General features: G+C 50.1%; 2 protein-coding genes across 5 annotated transcripts in view; one reads left to right on the top strand and one right to left on the bottom strand.

The window, feature by feature from the left end:
- The window catches only part of POLG (DNA polymerase gamma, catalytic subunit), a 30552-nt gene extending 12281 nt beyond the window's left edge, over window positions 1-18271 (top strand). For 2 of the 3 annotated variants that reach the window (XM_053272157.1, XM_053272158.1), the window contains exons 11-23: window positions 454-574; window positions 951-1016; window positions 2207-2311; window positions 2529-2689; window positions 3065-3118; window positions 3957-4074; window positions 5188-5323; window positions 6098-6344; window positions 6992-7114; window positions 8400-8568; window positions 8752-8960; window positions 16051-16211; window positions 17795-18271. In XM_053272157.1, the coding sequence (XP_053128132.1) occupies window positions 454-574; window positions 951-1016; window positions 2207-2311; window positions 2529-2689; window positions 3065-3118; window positions 3957-4074; window positions 5188-5323; window positions 6098-6344; window positions 6992-7114; window positions 8400-8568; window positions 8752-8960; window positions 16051-16211; window positions 17795-17859 (1735 nt within the window). In that variant the 3' untranslated portion in view covers window positions 17860-18271. The remainder of the gene's footprint in view (window positions 1-453; window positions 575-950; window positions 1017-2206; window positions 2312-2528; window positions 2690-3064; window positions 3119-3956; window positions 4075-5187; window positions 5324-6097; window positions 6345-6991; window positions 7115-8399; window positions 8569-8751; window positions 8961-16050; window positions 16212-17794) is intronic. The other variant, XM_053272160.1, reaches the window with a different exon arrangement.
- FANCI (FA complementation group I) overlaps window positions 17206-21875 on the bottom strand; it is a 38691-nt gene continuing 34021 nt past the window's right edge. Inside the window, exons 36-39 of one of the 2 annotated variants that reach the window (XM_053272156.1) lie at window positions 21585-21668; window positions 20171-20266; window positions 19139-19264; window positions 17206-18334 (exon numbers count right to left, since the gene is read on the bottom strand). In XM_053272156.1, the coding sequence (XP_053128131.1) occupies window positions 18269-18334; window positions 19139-19264; window positions 20171-20266; window positions 21585-21668 (372 nt within the window). In that variant the 3' untranslated portion in view covers window positions 17206-18268. The remainder of the gene's footprint in view (window positions 18335-19138; window positions 19265-20170; window positions 20267-21584; window positions 21669-21875) is intronic. The other variant, XM_053272155.1, reaches the window with a different exon arrangement.

Raw genomic sequence — 21875 nt, 5'->3', positions numbered from 1 at the left:
CTCAGCTGGATAACAATCCCTTGTTTGTAAGAATCGGGCCCTGTAGAGACGAAGGGGGGACTTGGATTTCGAAACCCTGACGTTAGGTGGTGAGGGTCTTGGGTGCTTGGACCCCAGGGGTTTTTCGAGACCTGATGCCGGCAGAGACATAAAGGGGCCCAAACGCATGGTCCTTGGTACAGAATACCCCTGCTAACTGAACAAAAGAGACACCTTTTTAAAGTGGCGATTCTCTTTATTGAGCAGGGGGAGAGCAACTGGCCCTATCCGTCCCCAGCACAGCATCCCTCCAGTGGCTGTTGCTGGTCTCTGTCTTATGTTTCTTTTTTTAAGATTGTGGGCCCTTTGGGGACAGGGAGCAATTTTATCTCTCCCTGTAAACCGCTTTGGGGAACTTTTGTTGAAAAGTGGTATATAAATATTCGCTGTATTCGTATTCCTCCTTTTTTGTAGGGTTATTGAGCATCTGTACCGGGAGCATTGCAGAGAAAAAGGCAAAGAGCAGCCTGGCTCATTTGACCTCGCCCTGGAAGAAGAACTCATGTTAACAGAAAACAGCACTTTCTGGCAAAAGGTACAACTTGTGTATTTCAGAGCCAGGATATCGAATTAGAAGAAAGTATGGCGTGGTATAGCTCTTGGTAGACTGTACCACTTCAGATAACAGGAGGGAGAATCTCTATCTGTGCTCTTCTGTTCGTCCACACAGATGTCTAGATAGAGATTCCTTAACGCAGAAAACTAGCCTGTCTTAGATAAAGTTAGGCTAGGCTAGCTGTTTTGTCCATGCAGAGAGTTTTCTTCTGTGTTTCTCCCCCTCTCCCACCACCACCAATGGTGGAACTTGGCGCAAAAGCTTATCTTGTTCAGATAGTCAGGCAAATAAAATTATGTGAGCAGAGCGAAGGGACTTCAGATGTGAAAGAGGCCACTCTTTCCCTTCATGGCAGGTGGAAGAGCTCAGCCGCCTGGAAACAGAAGCGGATATGGATGCTGTAACCAAGCAACTGAGACAGGTAATGAAACCTCACTGGGGGGGGGGAGAAGCTACCGATTTGGTAGCCGCCATGTATTCCCCAAGATTTTGAAAGATAAGGAATGTTGAGTAAAAGCCCGAGTTGGGTCTCCCAGGGTTCTTGGCTCACCCTGGTGATCCATCCATATAGTGAGGCCATTCATACAACCTACTGGGTGGGCAGGGGAAAGCCTCCCCCCTCTCCCCGATGATCGATCAGTCCGGTTTGGCTCCGACATGATCGGCCCGACACGACTCTGTGCAGCACAGAGCCGGGCCGATCACTCTGAGGCTGAGATCCGTTGTCCGGGCCCCCTGAAATCCCACCATGCACTGCACAGGTGCAGTGTGCGTTGTGGGTATCCCCCGTCGACACAGGGTCAGGTAAACAGGGTTACGAGAACACTCATTTAAGAGGCGGGCTCCCGAGGCGGGTTGGCTGCTGAGGTGTGGCCAGGAGCCGCATGCCTCCTGGGGGCTCTCACAGGCAGCGAAGCCACTCGTGAAAACAGTCTCGATGTAGGATGAATCTCGTGGCATCTTTCTGCCAGGATTGTTCACGCTGGGATCTGGTAACCCTGACGTCAGGCACAGAGGGAGATGGGACCAGGTCCAGCAATCTGATGGCGTCATTTTTCCAGGATTTTGAGAGGAACACAGAGAGCTTCATAGGAACATAGGAAACTGCCATATACTGAGTCCGACCCTTGGTCCATCTAGCTCAGTATTGTCTTACACAGACTGGCAGCGGCTTCTCCAAGGTTGCAGGCAGGAATCTCTCTCAGCCCTGTCTTGGAGATGCTGCCAGGGAGGGAACTTGAAACTTTCTGCTCTTCCCAGAGCGGCTCCATCCCCTAAGGGGAATATCTTGAAGTGCTCACACATCAAGTCTCCCATTCATATGCAACCAGGGCAGACCCTGCTTAGCTAAGGGGACAAGTTATGCTTGCTACCACAAGACCAGTTCTCCTCCTTCATAAGAATGTACCTTTCCAGAGTGTTTGGGCAGAGCCTTTATTCCTGCAGAGAAGACTTCAAGGTCCATTCAGGAATGCTCATCGGGACTGTGTTTCCATTACAGTTCTAGCTCTCTGTCTATATGTGACAAGCTGCTTCCTATGTCTAAAATATCTGGGTTTTTGGTACCTCCTGGCCTATAAGTCCCGCTAATCCTTCACTGGTCGCCCATAGGAGGAGCTTCAGTCTTCGGAGAGCCATCCCGACTACCACCATGGCAACGGCCCTTACAATGACGTCCACGTCCCCGGTTGCTGGTTTTTCAGACTGCCCCACAAGGTGAGTGTGGGCTCTGCAGAGGTTTCTTGTGTCCAGAAAAAGAACTCCGCTCTGGAGCCCGTGGTTAGGGAACCGTGGTGCAAAGATGCTTTCCAGGCTGTCTTGGTCATACAGGAGGGTGGGGACCCAGGCGCGTGTTAAACGGATACAGTCTGGTTTTTTGATGGCTGATGCCTTGAGTGAAAGCAGACTCCCCTGCCCCATGTGCTGTTAAAAGGACGGGAACGACAACAACGTGGGAAGCCCATTTGCCAAGGATTTCCTGCCCAAGATGGAAGACGGTACCCTGCAGGCCGGCACGGGGGGCTCAGATGGAACGCGAGCTCTGGAGATCAACAAGATGATCTCCTTCTGGAGGAATGCGCATAAACGCATCAGGTGAGCCAAGAACCTGCACATTCAGTGGCTGGTCTGTGGGAGAGGAGAGCTGGCCTTGGGGTCGCAAGCATGACTTGTCCCCTCAGCTAAGCTGGGTCTGCCCTGGTTGCATATGAAAGGGAGACTAGAACTGTGAGCAGTGTAAGATACTTCCCTTAGGGGATAATGGGGCTGCTCTGGGAAGAGCAGAAGGTTCTGAGTTCCCTCCCTGGCAGCATCTCCACGATAGGGCTGAGAGAGATTCCTGCCTGCAACCTTGGAGAAGCCGCTGCAAGTCTGGGTAGACAGAACTGTAATGGATGGACCAGTGGTCTGACTCAGTATACGGCAGCTTCCTATATTCATTTTTTTGCATTTTTTGTTTTGTTTTGGCAGTTCCCAGATCGTGGTGTGGCTGAAAAGAGGGGAGCTGCCGCGATCTGTCACCAGGTACACATACGGAACTGTCCTGAAGGCCTATTCTGTGTAATTCAGCAGCAGGGCAACTATATTTGCACCCAGGAGGTTCCAGCTTCTGTCCCTGACATAATTTAGAAGATCTGGGGTACTGAGGCTGGGGGAAAATATCTGAACCTTGAGATCTCGCAGAGCCAGGTGGACTTGTGGTAGCAAGCATGAATTGTCCCCTTAGCTAAGCAGTATCCACCCTAGTTTGCATTTGAATGGGAGACTACATGTGTATGATATTCCCCTTGGGGATGGGGGGCCGCTCCGGGAAGAGCACCTACCTGCTTGCATGCAGAAGCTTCCAAGTTCCCTCCCTGGCAGCATCTCCAAGATAGGGCTGGGAGAGACTCTTGCCTGCAACCTTGGAGAAGCCGCTGCCAGTCTGAGTAGACAATACTGAGCTAGATGGACCAAGGGTCAGACTCCATATTCGGCAGTTTCCTATGTTCCAGTACAGCCTTAGGAGAAGGTTGATCCCCTGGCAAGGGTGATCAGTCTTTAGGCCTAGGTGCTGAGCTACCCCGGCGAAGGGCCTTTGGAACCTCTGGCCTCTGCCTAGTGCGAGGCTGCACACACTTTCAGCTGTCCAGCTGTCCTTGGACTACAACTCCCATCATCCCCAGCTGTAGTGGCTGATTATCGGAGATGATGGAAGCCATCGGCCAACATCTGCAGGAGGGCCAGAGCTGTGTAGTCCTGGCATAGAGTTTTTTAACGGCAGCCACAGGGGTCGCCGTCAGATGCTTGGTTGGTTGCTAGCAGAACCAATGCCCGGCTTCTGCTGCCCTCCGGAAACCCACTCACGCCAGCACTTTCCTAGGCATGCAGATTACGACGAGGAGGGGAGCTATGGAGCCATCTTGCCACAGGTGGTGACTGCTGGAACCATAACCCGCCGAGCGGTGGAGCCCACCTGGCTGACCGCCAGCAATGCCAGAGTATGTATTGTCTCTTCTAGTCTATATATCCATTTCCAAAAGAGCCGGAAACTTTATGGACCTATAACTGAAGCACCTGTAGGCAAGAGAGAAGTGCCAGCCAGTTCGGGGTAACCCACAGATACGTTGGCTTCACCGAGATCTGGTGTGTGTGAGGGGGGGACCCTAAGGGGGTAACACCCCCCCACAAATTGCCCGAGTGTAACTCAGTGGAGCAGAATGTTCACAGACTTAGAGAGCAGTTAACAGACAACTAGGCGAGCAGAGTTAATGGAACCCAGTGGCGAAGAGGGGAGGAAAGAGGGCTTGAGCAAAAAGAATGGGCAATTTCTCAGTGTGAAGAATGCTTCCTCAAGACAGCGGCAACCCCTTCTGCTCCCGAGCGGGGGAAAGATGTCTAAAACTTTCAAGATGCTCAGACAGAGGCCGCCTTCGTGCGTGTCATGAAACCAGAGTTGAACGGGACCGAGGTTGGATTTTGTGGTTGTCTGAATGCGTGCAACCGCGGTCCTGTCTCAAAAGCGACCCGAGGTTTCCCTTCCCAAACTCCAGTTTGAACCCTCGGTTTGTAGTTGGTTTCACTGCTCCTGTCTGAGGCTTGAAGGCAGCAGCGTGTCGTCTGAAGGCTGAATTGAAGTCTGCATTTTTGGTAACCAGAGTTGAGGGAAGGAAGCTCCTCCCTCTCTCCTTCTCTGATTGGCTGCCAGGGCTGTCCTTCATGCCTGAAGGAAGCCCATGCATGCAGTTCTCCCTCCTCTCTGCAGTCTCCTGGACTGAAACTTTGCTTGTCTAGGAGGCATGCGGGGGGGCGGGGGGGGGGGCGGTATGTCTGAATGGAAACCGCAGGTCCATTGGACGCCTGGCTTTGCGTTACGTGCGAAGGCGGCCACTGCATGCACGTTTGCGATCAATTGTAGGTCTATACTTGTGCTTTTAAACTTTTGAATCCAGAGAATAAATAGTAATGCAAGTCACAGAAAGAGAAACCGATCCAGCCTTTACTTTCCATAATGAGAATCCCCGCATATGTCTGTTTTCCCCCCATTTAAGTTCTAGGAGGAAGGAACCCTTTCTGGCAACAGAGGTGACTAGAACTTGCTCTGTGTCTTACAGGCTGACCGGGTGGGCAGTGAACTGAAAGCCATGGTCCAGGCCCCTCCTGGCTACCATCTGGTCGGAGCCGACGTGGATTCCCAAGAGCTCTGGATTGCTGCTGTCCTGGGAGAATCCCACTTTGCCGGCATACATGGTGAGAGCTTTTGCTTGCAAAGCTCCTGTTGTGTGTCTCCACTACCTGGTGTGCAGAGACATGCCTTTGTACATGGAGGCTCTATCTATTTGATGATCGTAGCTGGTAGCTGCTGATGAATGAGACATGTATCGGCTACGATCATTAAACAGAGTCTCCATGTGGAAACGCATGTCTCTGCACATCAGGTAGTGCAGATACACAACAGGAACTATTGCAGTCCTATTCTCCATGGGTTTGTCGACAGTTCTCTGTGTGTGTGTGTGTGTCTGTCTCTTCTTTCTTAAACCACCCAAGTCTAAAGGCATGCTGCACGCATTGAACTGTATTGGTGGAGCAAATTTGCAGGATCTCTCCTATTTCGCATGGTTTATTCTGATCATTTAAGAGAGCGCCTCCTTTGTCACAAATCCTGCCGCCTGTTACGATCTTCTGGAGAGGTCCGGTTACGGCTTTCTCTGTGGCTGCCCCAGGGTTTCGGAATATGCTCCCTACTGAACTAAGAGCATCTCCTGCTCCGTCCGTTTTCAGGAAGACCCTCACCTGTTCTTGCAAGCTTTTAATGAGAAATTTCATAATTTGTTTTATATGATGGTTTTTTTATTGTCTTGTGTCTTTTAATGTGTTGGCTTTTAAACGTTGTTTTGAACTTTTGACACCGCCTAGAGATGCACAGATCGGGCAGTATAAAAAGATGTTGAACAAATCACGGAGAGAGGCCGTGAGCTAGGCAAAACCAAACCGCATGGACCCCTTCCTTTCCCCCCATCGCAGGTTGCACAGCATTTGGCTGGATGACCCTCCAGGGGAAGAAGAGCAACGCCACAGACCTCCACAGCAAGACGGCCTCCACAGTGGGGATCAGCCGGGAGCACGCCAAGGTCTTCAACTACGGGCGCATCTATGGGGCAGGCCAGCCCTTTGCCGAGAGGCTCCTCATGCAGTTCAACCACCGCCTGACGCAGCAGCAGGCCGAGGAGAAGGCTTGCCAGATGTACGCCGTCACGAAGGGGATCAGGCGGTGAGTTCAGGCAGCCTCGGGGGGAAAGGGTCGGCCTCTGATCCATTCAGCGGCCATCGTCACATTCTTCCTGTCCAGCATTTGGCCCTGCAGTCTTTTTAGCTGGTTAGATTTCTCGATTTAACCTTGATCGACAAGAAGACACCTCTGTCTAATTGGGCAGCAGATATGGGAGGAGAGCTGGCCTTGTGGGAGCAAGCAGGAATTGACCCCTTTGCTAAGCAGAGTCTGCCCTGGTTTGCATTTGAATGGGTGACTACATTTGTGAGCACTGAAAGAGATTCCCCTTTGGGGATGGGGCCGCTCGGGGAAGAGCATCTAAGTTCCAAGTTCCCTCCCCGGCAGCAACTCCAAGATAGGGCTGGGAGAGACTCCTGCCTGCAACCTTGGAGAAGCCACTGCCAGTCTGTGAAAACAATACTGAGCTGGATGGACCCATGGTCTGACTTGGTATACGGCAGCTTCCTATACTCCATCTCTAGGGATACTCGCCTTGTCAAAAACCAGAATGAGCGTCCATCCCCCAGCTGGCTCATGACCCGAAGAGCATGGCCGTACTCAATGGCCTTGTTTGGTGCTGGACTCAGTTGCCTCTCGGGGGTCCCTTCTGCTGCCTTTTAGCTTTCTGCTCCATGCCTCCTTTGCAGATGCCACCTGTCTGAGGAAGGGGAGTGGTTGGTGAAGGAGCTGGGCATCCCGGTGGAAAGGGCCGCGGATGGTTCTGTCTCCCTGCAGGATGTGCGGAGGATCAAGAGAGAAGCAGCGAAAAGGTGAGGTGGGGAGAGAAGAGGGCTTTGTGGGCAGACCATTCTTCGGCTCCAGCCAGGACTGTATATGCCTTTGCTGCTTTCGCATCGAAATCCCGTGCAGAATACTCTCGACCTCTGTGCCACAGAAATCCTATTTAGGTTATGCAAATGTGGCTTTGCTCTTCTTCTGCTGGTTGTGGGGAGGGGGAAAGGATACTGCAGCTCCCTAAAGCTCTGTCTCCTGATGGATGGACATCAGATTTCGAATTCCTTCATTACAGTCTCTGGCCAAGAAAAATCAGTGGGGATTATATTCAGCCACCTACTGCTGGCTTTTGAGATTCGGGGAGCATTGGCTGCTGTACTCTCTGAAGCCTGCCAGGAGGGCTAGAAACTCACTTTTTAAATGGAGACGGAAACTCGGGAGGTTGACAACTGTGCCTCATAATTCCACATTGCCTGCTTTTTTGCCTGTGCTCGTGTGGAATACATATAAGGCTGTGCTTCAGTTCATCGTGCTACTGGGGGTTGTTTTAGAGGCTATTTTAGAAAAGGTGACTGCACGTTGCAAGAAGAGAACTGGTCTTGTAGCAAGCATGAATTGTCCCCTTTGCTAAGCAGGGTCTGCCCTGGTTTACATTTGAATGGGAGACTACATGTGTGAGCACTGAAAGAGATTCCCCTCAGCAGATGGGGCTGCTATGGAGAGAGCGCCTGCCTGCTTGCCTGCAGAAGGTTCCAAGTTCCCTCCCTGGCAGCATCTCCAAAATAGGGCTGAGAGAGATTCCTGCCTGCAACCTTGGTGAAGTTGCTGCCAGTCTGTGTAGACAATACTGAGCTAGATGGACCAATGGTCTGACTCAGTAGAAGGCAGCCTCTTATTTTCCTCAATCCCTGTCTAAAACCCTGAAGAGCTGCTGCCAGTCAGGGTAGAGGTTTACAGACCAAAGATTTGCTTCCTTAGCGGCAGCTTTCTGTCCTTTTTGTTTTCCCTTGCTGTCTTAACCACTTTATGCTACTTTACTGAGGCATTGATCCTTGTCCTAGAATCATGGTTATGTTTTTAGTATTTCAATGCAGTTCTTCAAGTGCATTTGTATTCTCGAAGGTAAGTACTCTCCAGAGGCATTTGTGATGCAGCCGGGGGAAATGCCCGGAGAATTGTGGGAGGAGGGTGAAGCCCCGCCTGCCTGCCGGGCCCGCCTCCCTCACGGATTGGCAGCTCCTTGACAGTGGCTTGGGTTCCTAGTGCCCGTTCTGTTGCCGGCTCCTCAGCTTGGCCCTTCTGCTCTTCTCCATCTTGCAGGTCTCGGAGGACCAATTGGGATGTGGTGCGCCAGAGAGTGTGGGCCAGCGGGACCGAGTCGGAGATGTTCAACAAGCTGGAAAGCATTGCCATGTCTCCGTCGCCTCGTACACCCGTGCTGGGCTGCCACATTAGCAGGGCACTGGAGCCTGCTGCTGTCAGGGGCGAGGTGAGAGAGGACCCCCCCCGATGCTGAATTCCAGCTGGGCCTCAGTGCAGAGGAAGCGGCCGTCTGCTGAGCCGGACTCTCCGAGGAGAGCTGGTCTTGTGGTGCTTTGACCTTCCTGTCTTTCGGTGTGAGCACCTTGACTGTGTGCAGGTGTTCCCCCTGTGACTGCTGGTTTCCTTTTAGTTTATAACCAGCAGGGTGAACTGGGCGGTCCAGAGCTCAGCTGTGGATTACCTGCACCTCATGCTGGTGGCTATGAAGTGGCTCTTTGAGGAGTTTGACATTGAGGGGCGCTTCTGCATCAGCATCCACGACGAAGTGCGCTACCTCGTCCAGAGTGAGGACCGCTATCGGGCTGCTCTCGCCCTGCAGATCACCAACCTCCTCACGCGGTAAGCTGGGGCAGAGCGGAACATTTCGGTCGTGCACATCCCTAGTTGCTTATACATGGAAACTATCTAGACAACAGAATTTTTGATAGGGGAACTTGACAAGGCCGCCTTTCAGCATCTTCCCTTTTTTTGCAGTATTTATCGAATGCTTAGCCATTTTAATCCCATGAGTGTCAAGGAGTTAGAGAAACGGGGCCAACAGCAAATGAACAGTTTTATGCAGTTGATGTGTTAAGCCTGACCAATCCTGTGTGATCTTTGAAGCAGGTTAAATCTATTTGCATGTGAGATCAGTATCTGGCTGTATGACATAAAAAGTGTCTTAAATGGTTGTCGTCCAAATGCTCAGCCAAAGATTCTTAGAGAATCTGTCTGGATGCCAGTAGAAAATGTCAGCAGATATTTAAGTAGACACTGAGAGACCTTAAAGGCCGAGTTGGACAGATCGTCTTGGAGAGAATCTCTCTATGTGGTCGCTAAGAGTCGACACCAACTTGACAGCACTTAAATGATTGATTTATTAAGTAGATATGTTGAATATCTATTGGGAGGAGAGCTGGCCTTGTGGGCTGCAAGCTTGAATTGTCCCCTCTGCTAAGCAGGGCCCACCCTGGTTTGCATTTGAATGGTCAACTACATGTGTGAACACTAAGATATTCCCCTCAGGGGCCGGGGCCGCTCTGGGAAGAGCATCTGTGCATGCTTGCAGGCAGAAGGTTCCAAGTCCCCTCCCTGACATCTCCAAGATAAGATTGAGAGAGACTCCTGCCTGCACCCTTGAAGCCGCTGCCAGTCTGTGTAGACAGTACTGAGCTAGATGGACCAAGGGTCTGACTCTGGCATATGGCAGCTTCCTATGTTTCTAAGTATCTTCTGGCCTAGATCAGCCACAGATTGTGGCTGGGGATGATGGGAGTTGTAGTTCAGCAACATCCGGAGGACCACTGTTTCGGAACCCCTGGCCTAGTAATGGCTAAGGGACAAAGTGATCAGGTCTGAAAATGTTTAAACTCTTGGCAACAAAATTCGGTTATTGGATGCTGGTGTCCCATATGGAGCCATCCTACTCTTTGCAGTAAAAGGTACATTGGTACTCACCGTGAAGGTGTCTTCTGGCTGGTGTAGAAGAGGTCACCCAAGCTTGGGATTACATCCCCCCCACATGCTCCAAAAGGCAGGAAGTAGTCATACTTGAAGATCCTTAACCCAGTGCATGTGGGCGGATCTCCTCAGTGCTTAAAACAGCTCAAGCTACGGAATGAAAACCACAGAACACAACAGAGAATATACAACAATATACAAACAATAATGCAGAGAAAGACAGAAAAACTGTCCCCCTACAACCAGATCATCAGCTCCAGCCTAACACAACCCGGGCGGGCCTTGGGTGACCTCTTCTACACCAGCCAGAAGACACCTTCACGGTGAGTACCAATGTACCTTTCTCGGCTGGTGTAGGAGGTCACCCAAGCTTGGGACATACCACAGCACCAACCACGGGAGGGAAAATACCCAAGCTGGAGCTACTGACCCGGAAGGACCTGTTGCAGGACCCTCCGACCAAATGCTGCTCTGGCAGCTTCATGTTCATCCAACTTGTAATGCCTTGAAAATGTAAAAGGCAATGACCAAGTAGCCGCCTTGCAAATCTCTTCATGGGACACCGGTGAAGATAACACAGTGGAAGTGGCTGCCGATGTAGTTGAGTGCGCCGTAATCTGACCAGGCACCGAAAGTTTCTGGGCTTCATACAACATCGTAATGCATGAATGAACCCATCGAGCAATAATGGCTGAAGAGACCTTGCATCCCATCTTAGAAGCCTTAAAGGCCACAAAAAGAGCATCTGACTTACGAAAAGCCTGCGTCCGGTTGCACTCCTTCTCTGCAGGGTGACGAGCATCCGGACAAAAAGAAGGTAATTAAATGACCGCCTCACGATTAAACTGAGACTTTACCTTAGGGATAAACGAAGGATCCGGGATAAGTCTCACAGAGTCCTTAGAGAAATTACACAAATTACTTTTAACTGACAGAGCCTGCGATTCAGAAAACCTCCTGGCTGATGTTACAGCTACAAAAAAGGCCACCTTCCAGGACAGCATCTGCAATGATACAGATCAAAGTGGTTCAAATGGCGGAAACTGCAGACCCCACAACACAATATGCAAATCCCATGACGGAAAACGATGGCAGACCAGAGGAGACAACAAAGCTGCCCCCCTCAAGAACTTGCGTAGAAGAGGGTGCCACGCCTGAACAAACGCTGATGAGGAAACAACATCTGGATCAAGCACGCCGCCTGGTGTTTAAGCGTGTTGGGTTTCAGACCAAGCGCAAGGCCATCCTGAAGAAAAACCTAGTAATCCCCTCGACCTGCACTTGTCCAGCTGCAGGGAGAGCTTTGCTGTCCAGCGCAGAAAACTACGCCAAGTCGATTGGTAAATCTTGTTGGCTGAACACTTTCTAGATGCAAGGATGGTAAATCGGACCTTGACACAGCAGAACTGGATGGTCTGGCAAACTGAGTGGATGACCTACGGTCAAGTCGACGATCTCGGAAAACCAAGGCCCTCTGGGCCAAAAAGACGCAATCAATATCAGGGATGCCCGGAAACCCCGCAGCTTCCTGAGGCAACGGGAGAGCAGCGGCACTGGAGGAAATGCATTCAGCAGACACGGAGGCCATGGCACCGATAGCGTATCCGTCTCTTCTGCCCCCAACATCGGGCAACGTGAGTAAAACCTCTGAATCTTGGCATTCTGAGGATATGCAAACAAGTCTATCTGGGGACACCCCAGCTGCTCTGTCAGCCACCTAAATACTTGAGGGTGCAGGCCCCATTCTGCCGGCTGGATCTCCTGCCGTCTTAGCCAATCTGCCCAAACATTGGAAATTCTGTTTACATGATGGTCCAGAATGGATATTAAGTTGTTATGTACACATTAAGATATTCCTTCCCTTCACCAAGGGCGTGAAGGCTCTTAGGGCCAGAAAGACAGCCCACAGCTCGAGCCAGTTTATGCTATGGAGCAACTCTTCCACCGACCAAAGCCCCTGGGCAGAACTGTTCCAACAGTGAGCCCCCCAGCCCGATAGACTGGTGTCCGTCGTGACCATCACTCTCTCGGGTTCTATGAACAGCTTGCCCTTGTCTAGGTTCCCCGGGCTGTCCAACGAATCGACTCGCGAAGAGACACCTAGAGAGGAATGTTCTTGTCACGTTTGAGGGCAATCCTGTGCTGGTAAAGGAGGAAACCCCACTGTAACTGGCGTAGATGAAAACCTCGCCCAAGGCACCGAGTCCATAGCCGCCACCATGAGACCCAACAAACTTGCTAGATTGAGAAGGCTGGCCCACAGTCTCGAAGCAATCACACGAGCCAGTGACGTTAAGACCTCCATCCGATCCTGTGGCAGAAACAGTTTGCCTACTGAGGTGTCCATTACCATGCCCAAATGACGAAGGCTCTGTGTGGGCATCAGGTGACTCTTGCCCACATTTATCAGAAACCCATGCGCACGTAACACAGACATTGTTCTGGACAGAGCTGACTGAACTGCCCCTTCTTGAGCAAGTTGTCGAGGTAACAATACAGGTGGACCCCCTCAGTGCATAAAGTGGCCACTAGCAGACTAGAACCTTCATAAAAACTCGGGTGGCTGATGAGAGACCAAAAGGAAGGGCTCTGTACTGATAATGCCTCCCCATGTAGCAGAAGTGGAGTATATGTCGACTGCGTGGATGAATGGGGATGTGTAAATAGGCCTCCTGGAGATCTATTGAAGTCATGTAGTCCCTCATCTGCAATGCCTCTGAGATGGTACAAAGGGTTTCCATCCTGAACCTCCTTTTTATCACAAAACGGTTGACTGGGCGTAGGTTGAGAACTGCCCTGGCCGATCCGTCCTTTTTTGGCACCGTAAAATCACAGAATAGATGCCCTTGCCTCTCTGAAGAGGTGGGACCTCCTCTATGGCCCCTATAGCCACCAGATACTGAATGGCCATGGACAACCCCTTGTGCTTTTCCGGTTTCCCAGATCTAGGGGTAAGGAGGAATCTGTTTCCTGGGGGGCTGGCCAGCTCCACTTCGTACCCGTGTAGGCTAATGGAAAGAACCCACCTGTCGATGGATTCTTTCCAAAACAGTCCAAATGGCAGACCCCCACTTTGCCTGAGTGGGAGTCAGGACTGCTGCTTGGGGGCCCCACTGCTGGTTTCCGAGAGACTGATGGTTCTGCTGAGTGAACCCTTGCCTGCCTTGGCCTCTGGATCTGTTCCACTGAGATCGAAAAGGCCTAAAAGGCTCCCTCTGACAAACTGAGGTCTAAACGCCCTGAAGGTTTGCATCGGTCTATGATTAAAACTCTTGTCCTTCTTCCTAGGAGCTGATGGCAGAGCCCTGCGGTTATCCTTAGTTTCAATGAGGACCTCTTTCAGGGCCTCATTCCCAATTAGCTTTCCCCCCAGCATAGGGAACAGCAGCTAATTTAGCCCTAGACGTATTATCAACTTCCAAAATTTTAGCCATATGTTGCGTCTTGCCAGGACACCTGCACTGACCGCACGTGCCGAGAACTGAACACTGTCCAGAGTAGCATCCGCTGAAAAGGCAGCCGCCCTCTGCAGACGAAGTAGCTTACGCCACATCTTAGATTGATTAGTGGGAGGGTCATTGGGTAACTCGCCAATCCACAAGACTGATGCTCTAGACACCAAGGACACAGTGGTGTCAGCTCTGATGGCCACTGCTCAAGCCTCGTGGGCCCTGCACAGTGCAGATTCTGCTTTTCTGTTTTCTGGCTCCTTAGAAGAGGAGTCCCCATCCTTGGGTACCACTGTGCTACTAAGTAGGGCCCCGAAGTGAGCAACCGTAAGTGGCACCTTCAGCAAGTCCAGAGTCTCCTCCTCAAAGTTGTACAATTTGCTAGCCAATGTCAACATACGCTTTGGGAGTCGCAATAGCTGCCCATTCCTCCTTGATGGTCTTAGTAAAGCCCTCAGGTATCACTGATTTAATCTGCGGTACCTTAGCCTTAGGCAGCACCAAGGAGCCCTTGGACACAGGAGAGATCTGTTCCTCTGTAACTGGCTACAGATCAAGCGCAGCAATAGCCTGGTTAATTAGTGGCTGAAAATCCACCATAAGAGAGAGCCTCTGACTGTGTAAGTTTGCAGCAGAGTCCTCAATCATCTCCCCCTCTTCCGAGGAGGAGGGCCCCTTGTCTGGGTTGCCCAGCAATGTCTCTGACCCACTGACCCTGGGTCACAATAGATCTGGGGAGTCCTCTCCAGACTCATCTGAAGACCTCCCTCTACACAAGGGCACAGAGTCCTGGCGTATAGCCACCCTGGGCTGCTTAGCGGGCACCGTCTCCTCCTGAGAGTCTGAGGGCGACACATGGATCACAGCCTGCCTTGCAATGCCTTGCAGGCTTCCGCGCTTTAAGCGCCGCTGCCAGTGAGACCTGAACGGCCTCCTGAATCCAGCCCTTTGCAGTGGCAGCATCAGGGGGAACCCCCACATTCCCTGTAGGAGTAGGCCCTGAGGGAGGGGCCACATAGGGGGCATCTGCACTCACCTCCTCCCCCCCGAGCAAGTCCCGATCTTACCGGGCGGAGCTGTTCATGGCCTTCTGGGTGCTCCGACGCCCCATCCACGGGCTCAGCACCGCCTGCCTCATCATCCTGCACGTCTTCCCCGTCTGATTCCGACAGGCTCTGGGGCGGCCACTCCTGCTGACGTTCCTTTCAGCGTGGCCGCAATACTCGCTGAGGCAGTCCTCCTCCTGCACGCCCAACTGCTAGGGAAAGGAGTGGGGGGGGGAGGCCAAACATCACAGGCTTACCTTGCTTGCGCTGCCAGGCGAAAACTCTCTCACCAACGGGGCCTCCTTGTAGGGAAGCCTCCGATTCTGGTGCCGCCACTTGTGTCCTGCTACGGTGGATTGCTGGTGGCATGAATTGCACCCAGTCTCCTCACCGGTATCTGGCCACCAACGGGGCCTCCTTGTCAGGAAGCCTCCGATTCTGGTGCCACCACCTGCGTCCTGCTTCGGTGGATTGCTGGTGGCATGAATTGCGCCCAGTCTCCTCACCGGTATCTGGCCACCAACGGGGCCTCCTTGTAGGGAAGCCTCCGATTCTGGTGCCGCCACCTGCGTCCTGCTTCGGTGGATTGCTGGTGGCATGAATTGCACCCAGTCTCCTCACCGGTATCTGGCAACAGAGAGGACCGCTGTGGCCTACAGGCGCCAGCAAGGTCATCTGATACATCTGCCATTTTCCTTACAGGATTTGCGCAGTCCCGAGTTTTTGGCGGGAACAGGCGCTGATGGGCGGATCTCTCCCTAATAGCCAGGAGTCCGAAGGTCTTTTTAGCGGACATCGGCCAAAAGGTCGGCAAGAGGTGAGGAGAGGTAACGAATAACAGAAAGGACAGTAGAAGAACAGATATGAATTTTTTTTTTAAATTTAAAATTATTATTATTATTTTTTTCTTTAGTAACTAGAGAGAACTAATAGTAGTAGAATACCAGGTGAAGAATAGATTGGAAATAGTCAAAAACAATAGGAATATAAGCAGAAGAAAAGAAGAGGCCTAGTTAACTAGGCCAAAGCCAGCGAGCTGTAATGCGAGCCTTCTGGAGCAAAGGCAGGAAGTAGAACTGAGGAGATCCGCCCACATGCACTGGGTTAAGGATCTTCAAGTATGACTACTTCCTGCCTTTTGGAGCATGTGGGGGGGATGTAATCCCAAGCTTGGGTGACCTCCTACACCAGCCGAGAATTCCTTTCTATGGTTGATTACAGCAAACCCCTCTTTTTCTGAGCAAGAAATCTCCCACCTAGGGATATAGGAAAAACAAAACTATATGTACTTGTGAGGGTTGTAAAGGGGTGAGGAGTCGATCCTCCAATTGATGGGAAAACTGGAATCTGCCACTTGGCCGTAAGGCGAAGTGTTGAACCTCCCGGAAGATCAAGCAGATCTCCTAGAAGATCAACCGCCCAGAGACGCAAGTTTTGGGCGGTATAGAACTGTAATAAAAAGTACGTGCAACTTGTCACTTGCTTTCCCCGCAGATGTATGTTTGCCTATAAGCTAGGCCTGCAAGATCTGCCTCAGTCAGTGGCCTTTTTCAGTGCAGTGGACATCGACCGGTGCTTAAGGAAAGAAGTGACCATGGATTGCGTCACACCCTCTAACCCAACAGGAATGGAAAGGAAATACAACATCCCGCAAGGCCAGTATCTGCTGCCTTTTTGACCCTCGATGAGCGAGAGCCCCCTTTCACATTATAGCAGGGATTTCTTTGTGGAAGAAACAGAGTGTGTAAAGACCACGTTAAGTTCAGTTAAGGGTCTATTCAGGCTTATTGCTCTACCATGACACCCCAGCTGTTGTTAAACTACAGTTTCTGTCTGCACTATTAGCCAGGGATGATGGGGGTTGTAGTCCAACAGAGCTGGAGGGCTGCAGTTATACAGCCCTGATCGAAAGCCTTCCAGTCCCCATACCCTCTCAGGGCATATATGTGAAGTTGGTGGTCCCCCACCCCAAGATGCATCACTTTACACTTGCCAACACTGAACCACATTTGCCATTTTGTCACCCACTCCCCCAGTTTGGAGAGAGCCTTTTGGATGTGGATATGTTGCGGATTTCACTACGCTAAATCGGCTGGTGTCCTCTGCAAATTTGGCCACCTCACTGCTTACCCCTGCTTCTAGATCATTTATGGATAAATTAAAAAGTGCACCCACGGCTTACTTTCCTCCATGAAGAAAACAGTCCATTTATACCTACCTTCTGTTTCCTGTCCTTTAACCAGTTAGCAATCCACATATGAACTTGTCCCCGTATCCCCTGACTCCTAAGTTTTCTCAAGAGTCTTTAATGAGAAACATTGTCGAATTTTTTTGCAAGTCCAGGACAGGCTAGTTCCCCTCAACTTTATTCAGAGGCAGGACTAGGCTAATTAGAAAGCCTTCAGGTGCTGTTGGAGGATAACACAATGGCAGAATTGCTCCTTGCACTTGGCTAGTTTTTCTGCTTTGTGCCTCATTCCAAAACTGCACAACTCCTCGCAAGATCTGACTCAACATCTGGAATCCTCTCACCTCATCAGCTCTAGCCTTATTACCCAGCTACTGACAATTTTTTACTGCAGGCTTTGCACAGTTTTGGAGCACAGCAAACACCTCAGGCCAAAAAAAAATCCCATACCTAAGTAGTAATTATGCTTGGCACTTAACATAATCGCTTTTTAATTGATGGGAATTAATGGGTGTTCCAACAGCTCTTAACTAAGGCTTGTTAATTTTTTAGAGATGCAACAGCAATTTTGTTCTAAGTGGAACTGTTTTGTGTATTATTAAAGTAAGCTTTCATAGAACCTTTGTTAAACAAATCTTTAAGACAAAGTGCACTTTAGAAAAAAGGACAATTAATAGGACCTTTGGGAATATTCTCCAGTTCCTCATAACAATAATCCTAGTGGCAGCAAAGTACATTCTGAGACATACTGTCAATTACTGTTCCTTTTCAGAAGATACACACAACAATTTCTACTCTATAGGACAAGATCTGCATAGAGACCCATAAGACAACAAATGGATCTAAAGCAGGTCTGCTCAACTTAGGCCCCCCTGCTGGTTTTGGACTACAAATCCCATAATCCTCAAACACAATGACCAATATCCAGGGATTAGGGGAGTTGTAGGCAAACATCTGCAGGAGGGCCAGAGTTGAGCAGTCTAAAGGGTTTGCTGCTGACTGGACTCTAAGAAAATGTAAAAGCGATTTAACAACTTTTGTTCCTTTCAGGTGATGCACTGGATATATATCAACTTCTTGAAAAAACCAAAGGCTCTTTGGAAAAAGCAAAATAAGGCCTGAGATTCAGGCAAAGACGGATTGGAGCAACTCAGGGAGTCTTCGCGGAAGCAGTCTCTTTCTTAAGCAAATGGCCAGTAGAGTGACTTTTCTTTCCACTCTGAGAAGTAAGAGGGTGGGGCCAGATATAGTAGCAGCAGACCTCCCCAGTGGGTCTGTGCCACAAGATCCAGGCCAGAAGGGAACGCTGCAAGGATAGGCCAGGACTGTTCTTCAGGACTGTTCTTCAGGAGCATGTACCATTTTTGGTACATGCTCTCAAGAGATCATGGGTGATTCAAACGACGAAGAGATCCCTTCAAACGTGCGCCCTGTTAAAGCTTGTGTTAGGAGGCAGCGCTGTGTGCCCGTTAGGGCTATGTAAAGTGCACAGAAGCCAAGGCTGGGAATAAACAGGACAGCGCTTCACTTTTTTCGTCTTCTCTTCTTCTTGGGTTCCTGGCTGTCAGTCGATTGTGCAGATGCAATGCTCTAGAAGAGATGGGAATGTCAAATGATCAGTCTGCTCTAGGATTTCCAGTGAGCGACTGGAACAATTTGATTACATAACCTGCTTTACTCTAACAGCAAAGTTACTGCTATAAGAAATCTTCTCCATGGACCTTTGTTTCTGTTGCTTCAAGCTAGAAAATGGCCTAAGTGGGGAAGACATATTAAGAGGACTTGGGGGAGAAATGGGGGGGGGGGCAACACTGTCCTCCCACCATGCCATTTCATGGGTGGGGAGGGAAGGGGATCTCCCACAACCAACACTCAGGGGTTATGGGAGTTGTAGGCCAACATCTGCAGAAGGGCCGAAGTTGAGCAGGCCCGCCTTACAGAAAGAGATAGTGCATCTACGTCAACTCAAATGCCTGAGCATCCTAGGCAAGGTATATATAGTTATATGGTTGCCACCAATGACAGAAGAATATAGGAAGCTGCCTTGTTCCGAGTAGGACCATTGGTCCATCTAGCTCAGGGTTGTCTTCACAAACTGTCAGTGGCTTCTTCCAAGGTTGCAGGCAAGAGTCTCTCTCAGCCCTATCTTGGAGATGCTGCCAGGGAGGGAACTTGGAACCTTCTGCATGCAGATGCGTGCAGATGCTCTTCCAAGAGCGGCCCCATCCTCTAAGGGGAATATCTTAAACTGTGCTCACACAGAGTCTTCCATTCAAATGCAAGCCAGGGCAGACCTTGCTTAGCAAAGGGGACAATTCATGCTTGCTACCACAAGGCCTGCTCTCCTCCAGTAAGGGCATGCATAGCTCACAGCCTTCTAGAATGTGTTCTGACCTGGTCATTGCCTGGCTCACTCTCGACATCTTCAACATTCTGTTCCTGCAGGGCGTTCTCCAGGGTTGACATGTTGATGCGGAAATCTCGGGAAGTGCTCAGCTTCATGTACTGCATCAGGTTCACCTACAGCAGTCAAAAGGATGGGCATAGCCTGAGAATCCTAGTGCTGTGCTCCAGTGGGCAGTGCTTATCAAGTATTTCTCGTACTTTCTATCACTGTGGGAGAAATGCACTTTCCCTCAGTAATTATTCAAGTATCTTCAAATAGGTGGGATGTGGACAAAATCCACACAAATTGATTCAAATCTGAATTGATTCGATTTGGAACCACTGAACAGAGTGGAGATTTGTTCAGATCTTCAAGTCGAATGAGTCGATGAGAATCAAGCTTCCTGTAATCCTTCTTTCAAGGATCTACAGAGTTATTCCATGAGAGAAACCTCCAGGCTGACTTTGACCATTTTCTCCACAACAAAGACTGCCCTTCTTGTTCCCAGAGTTCTCAGCAACTGCTCTCTAGGTCACACCCACCTGGTGTACTGATTGACTGCCCTAGAGTTCACCAGCGTGTCAGTCAAGACAAGGGTTCACTCCCTGTTAACTCTTTAGAGGGAGCGTTCTACTAGGGATATGCACAAACTGGTTTGTGCACTCCTGGGAGGTGGAGAGGTTCCTTTAAAGGGCAGGGAGGGTGCCCTTTCCTGCCCTGCCAGTTTCCCCCTGCTTGCGCGGGGCTAAAGCGTATCTCCTTGCAGCCTCGGTCAGTGTCATACTGTAAATGGCCTACACACATGTGCACATTTAGACTGTTCGCATTTCTGTCCTAAATTCCAGCCACCATAAAATTGATGTAAGTATGCAAAAACAATTGGAAAATGCTTAACCTTTAAACTCTGCGCTTGTGGGCTTCATTTACTCTCATGTGGATTATATACGCCTATACCAGTTAATATTAATACAGTGTTTCAAAAAGACTTCATGTAGCATGTACCAGAAGGACATTGATGTGCTTCAGGAACAGAATGTTACCTTGGACTTTTTCGAGAGATGGATCAGAAAATTCTCATATTGCTCTATAGCAAAAACCAAGTTTGGGATTGGCTTAGTTTCCCGCAGTACTTTGGCCTGTAGTTGGAGGGAAAGCATTAAGCATATTAAACAAACTGGTGAGCATGAAACGAGAACATCTCTAGTAAAGTCACTAATTCATTCACATTTTAGACATCAGGAAAAATTCTCCAGAGATAGAACTGAAGGGTATTACTTTGGGATGAACTTGTACATTCATTTCTTAATTGCCACCTGCTCCTTCCCCTTCAAGAATGACTGAATCCTCACACAGCTATTTCAAACTGGCTGCAGCAGAGGGAGAGCCCTCCATCTGCTTGGAGGAGGATGCATCTAAGCCCATGTACTTTAAATATCTGTATTCTCTTGGTGAGACTGCCATTTTTTGTAAGGCCTGCCTTGTGAGGCCTTTGTCCCTTAAACAAACTTGCTGATCACAAGGTCGCCTTGAAGCCATCACTCTCAGTGCCTGTACCACTTTCACCTTAGAGCTGGGCTGAATGTTCTCGAAGGAGAACTGAATTCAGGATGGGGGGAGTTCAGGGGGGGGCGGGGGGGGGAGAAAAACCAGCATGCCTCTTCCATATTTGCCAGCACTATAAATACGATATTTATATACCACTTTTCAACACAAAAATGTTCTCCAAGCGGTTTACGTCGATATAAATAAGTAAAATGGTTCCTCCCTGCCCGTTGCCGCTGTTTGTTTCCCTCGTCATTTTGAGGGGGGAGAAGTGGTAGCCACCAGCAGGGAGGAGCACTGAGATGCTTCCTCCACCAAATATCCCGCCTTTCCTGGGCTATGAAATAGGAGGGGTGGGTTTCAGCCCTTGACTATGTTCATGAAACATGAAAGCATTTCAGAGCTTTCCCCCAAGAACAAACAGCTAGGGGGTCTTGCTTTTTGTGAAACACAGGAAGCTGTCCACTGAGTCAGACCATTGGTTCATCAGGCTCAGTACAGTGACTTACCGGTTTCAGGAAAGAGTCTCTTCCAGCCCTATCTGGAGATGTTGAGGATTGAACTCGGGACCTCCTGCAGGCAAGGCAGATACTCCCCCACTGAGCTACAGCCCCATCCCTTAAGGGGAATACCTTACAGCGCTCACCTGTAGTCGCCCACCCAAATGCAAAGCAAGGTGGACCCTGCTTAGCAAAGAAGACCATTCCTGCCCACTACCACAAGACCAGCTCTCATGCCCCCAGGTTCTTCAGTTGCAAGTTCTCCTCTTAAATTAGAGGAATTGCAAATAGAACTTGTGCAGTTATGAGTTACTCTGGCCTGGTTCCTGGTCAAATAGCAAGCCCTAGAGCTTGGCCCTGACAATTTCAAATAGAAGCTCTCATCATTTGAGGAGATGGTAGCCAGGCTCACCATGACAGTGGTCACCTCTGCTGCCGTCTGGTCCTTTTTCTTCTTCTTTTCTCCTGCAAAGCTCAAGGTTTCGCTCTGGATGTTCTGAAGAAAGGAAATCGCAAGAAGAAGGGAAGGGAAGGGAAATGATCACTCAGCCAATGGGGAGGGAGGGAAGTTCAGCAAGTGAGTTGGGCACTTGTCAGTATATCCAGAGCTAAAGTAGATAAAAAGCTATGGGTGTGGGTGTGTCCAATCTCCTTCCCACTGCAATTCCCAACTCCCTGGCTCAGACAAAACCCAGTCCTCTTG

The sequence above is a fragment of the Hemicordylus capensis genome, chromosome 10 (genome assembly GCF_027244095.1).
Source record: "Hemicordylus capensis ecotype Gifberg chromosome 10, rHemCap1.1.pri, whole genome shotgun sequence".
Lineage (NCBI taxonomy): Eukaryota > Metazoa > Chordata > Lepidosauria > Squamata > Cordylidae > Hemicordylus > Hemicordylus capensis.
Note: the sequence above shows the minus strand (reverse complement) of the source record. Positions and strands in the feature narration are given on the sequence as shown.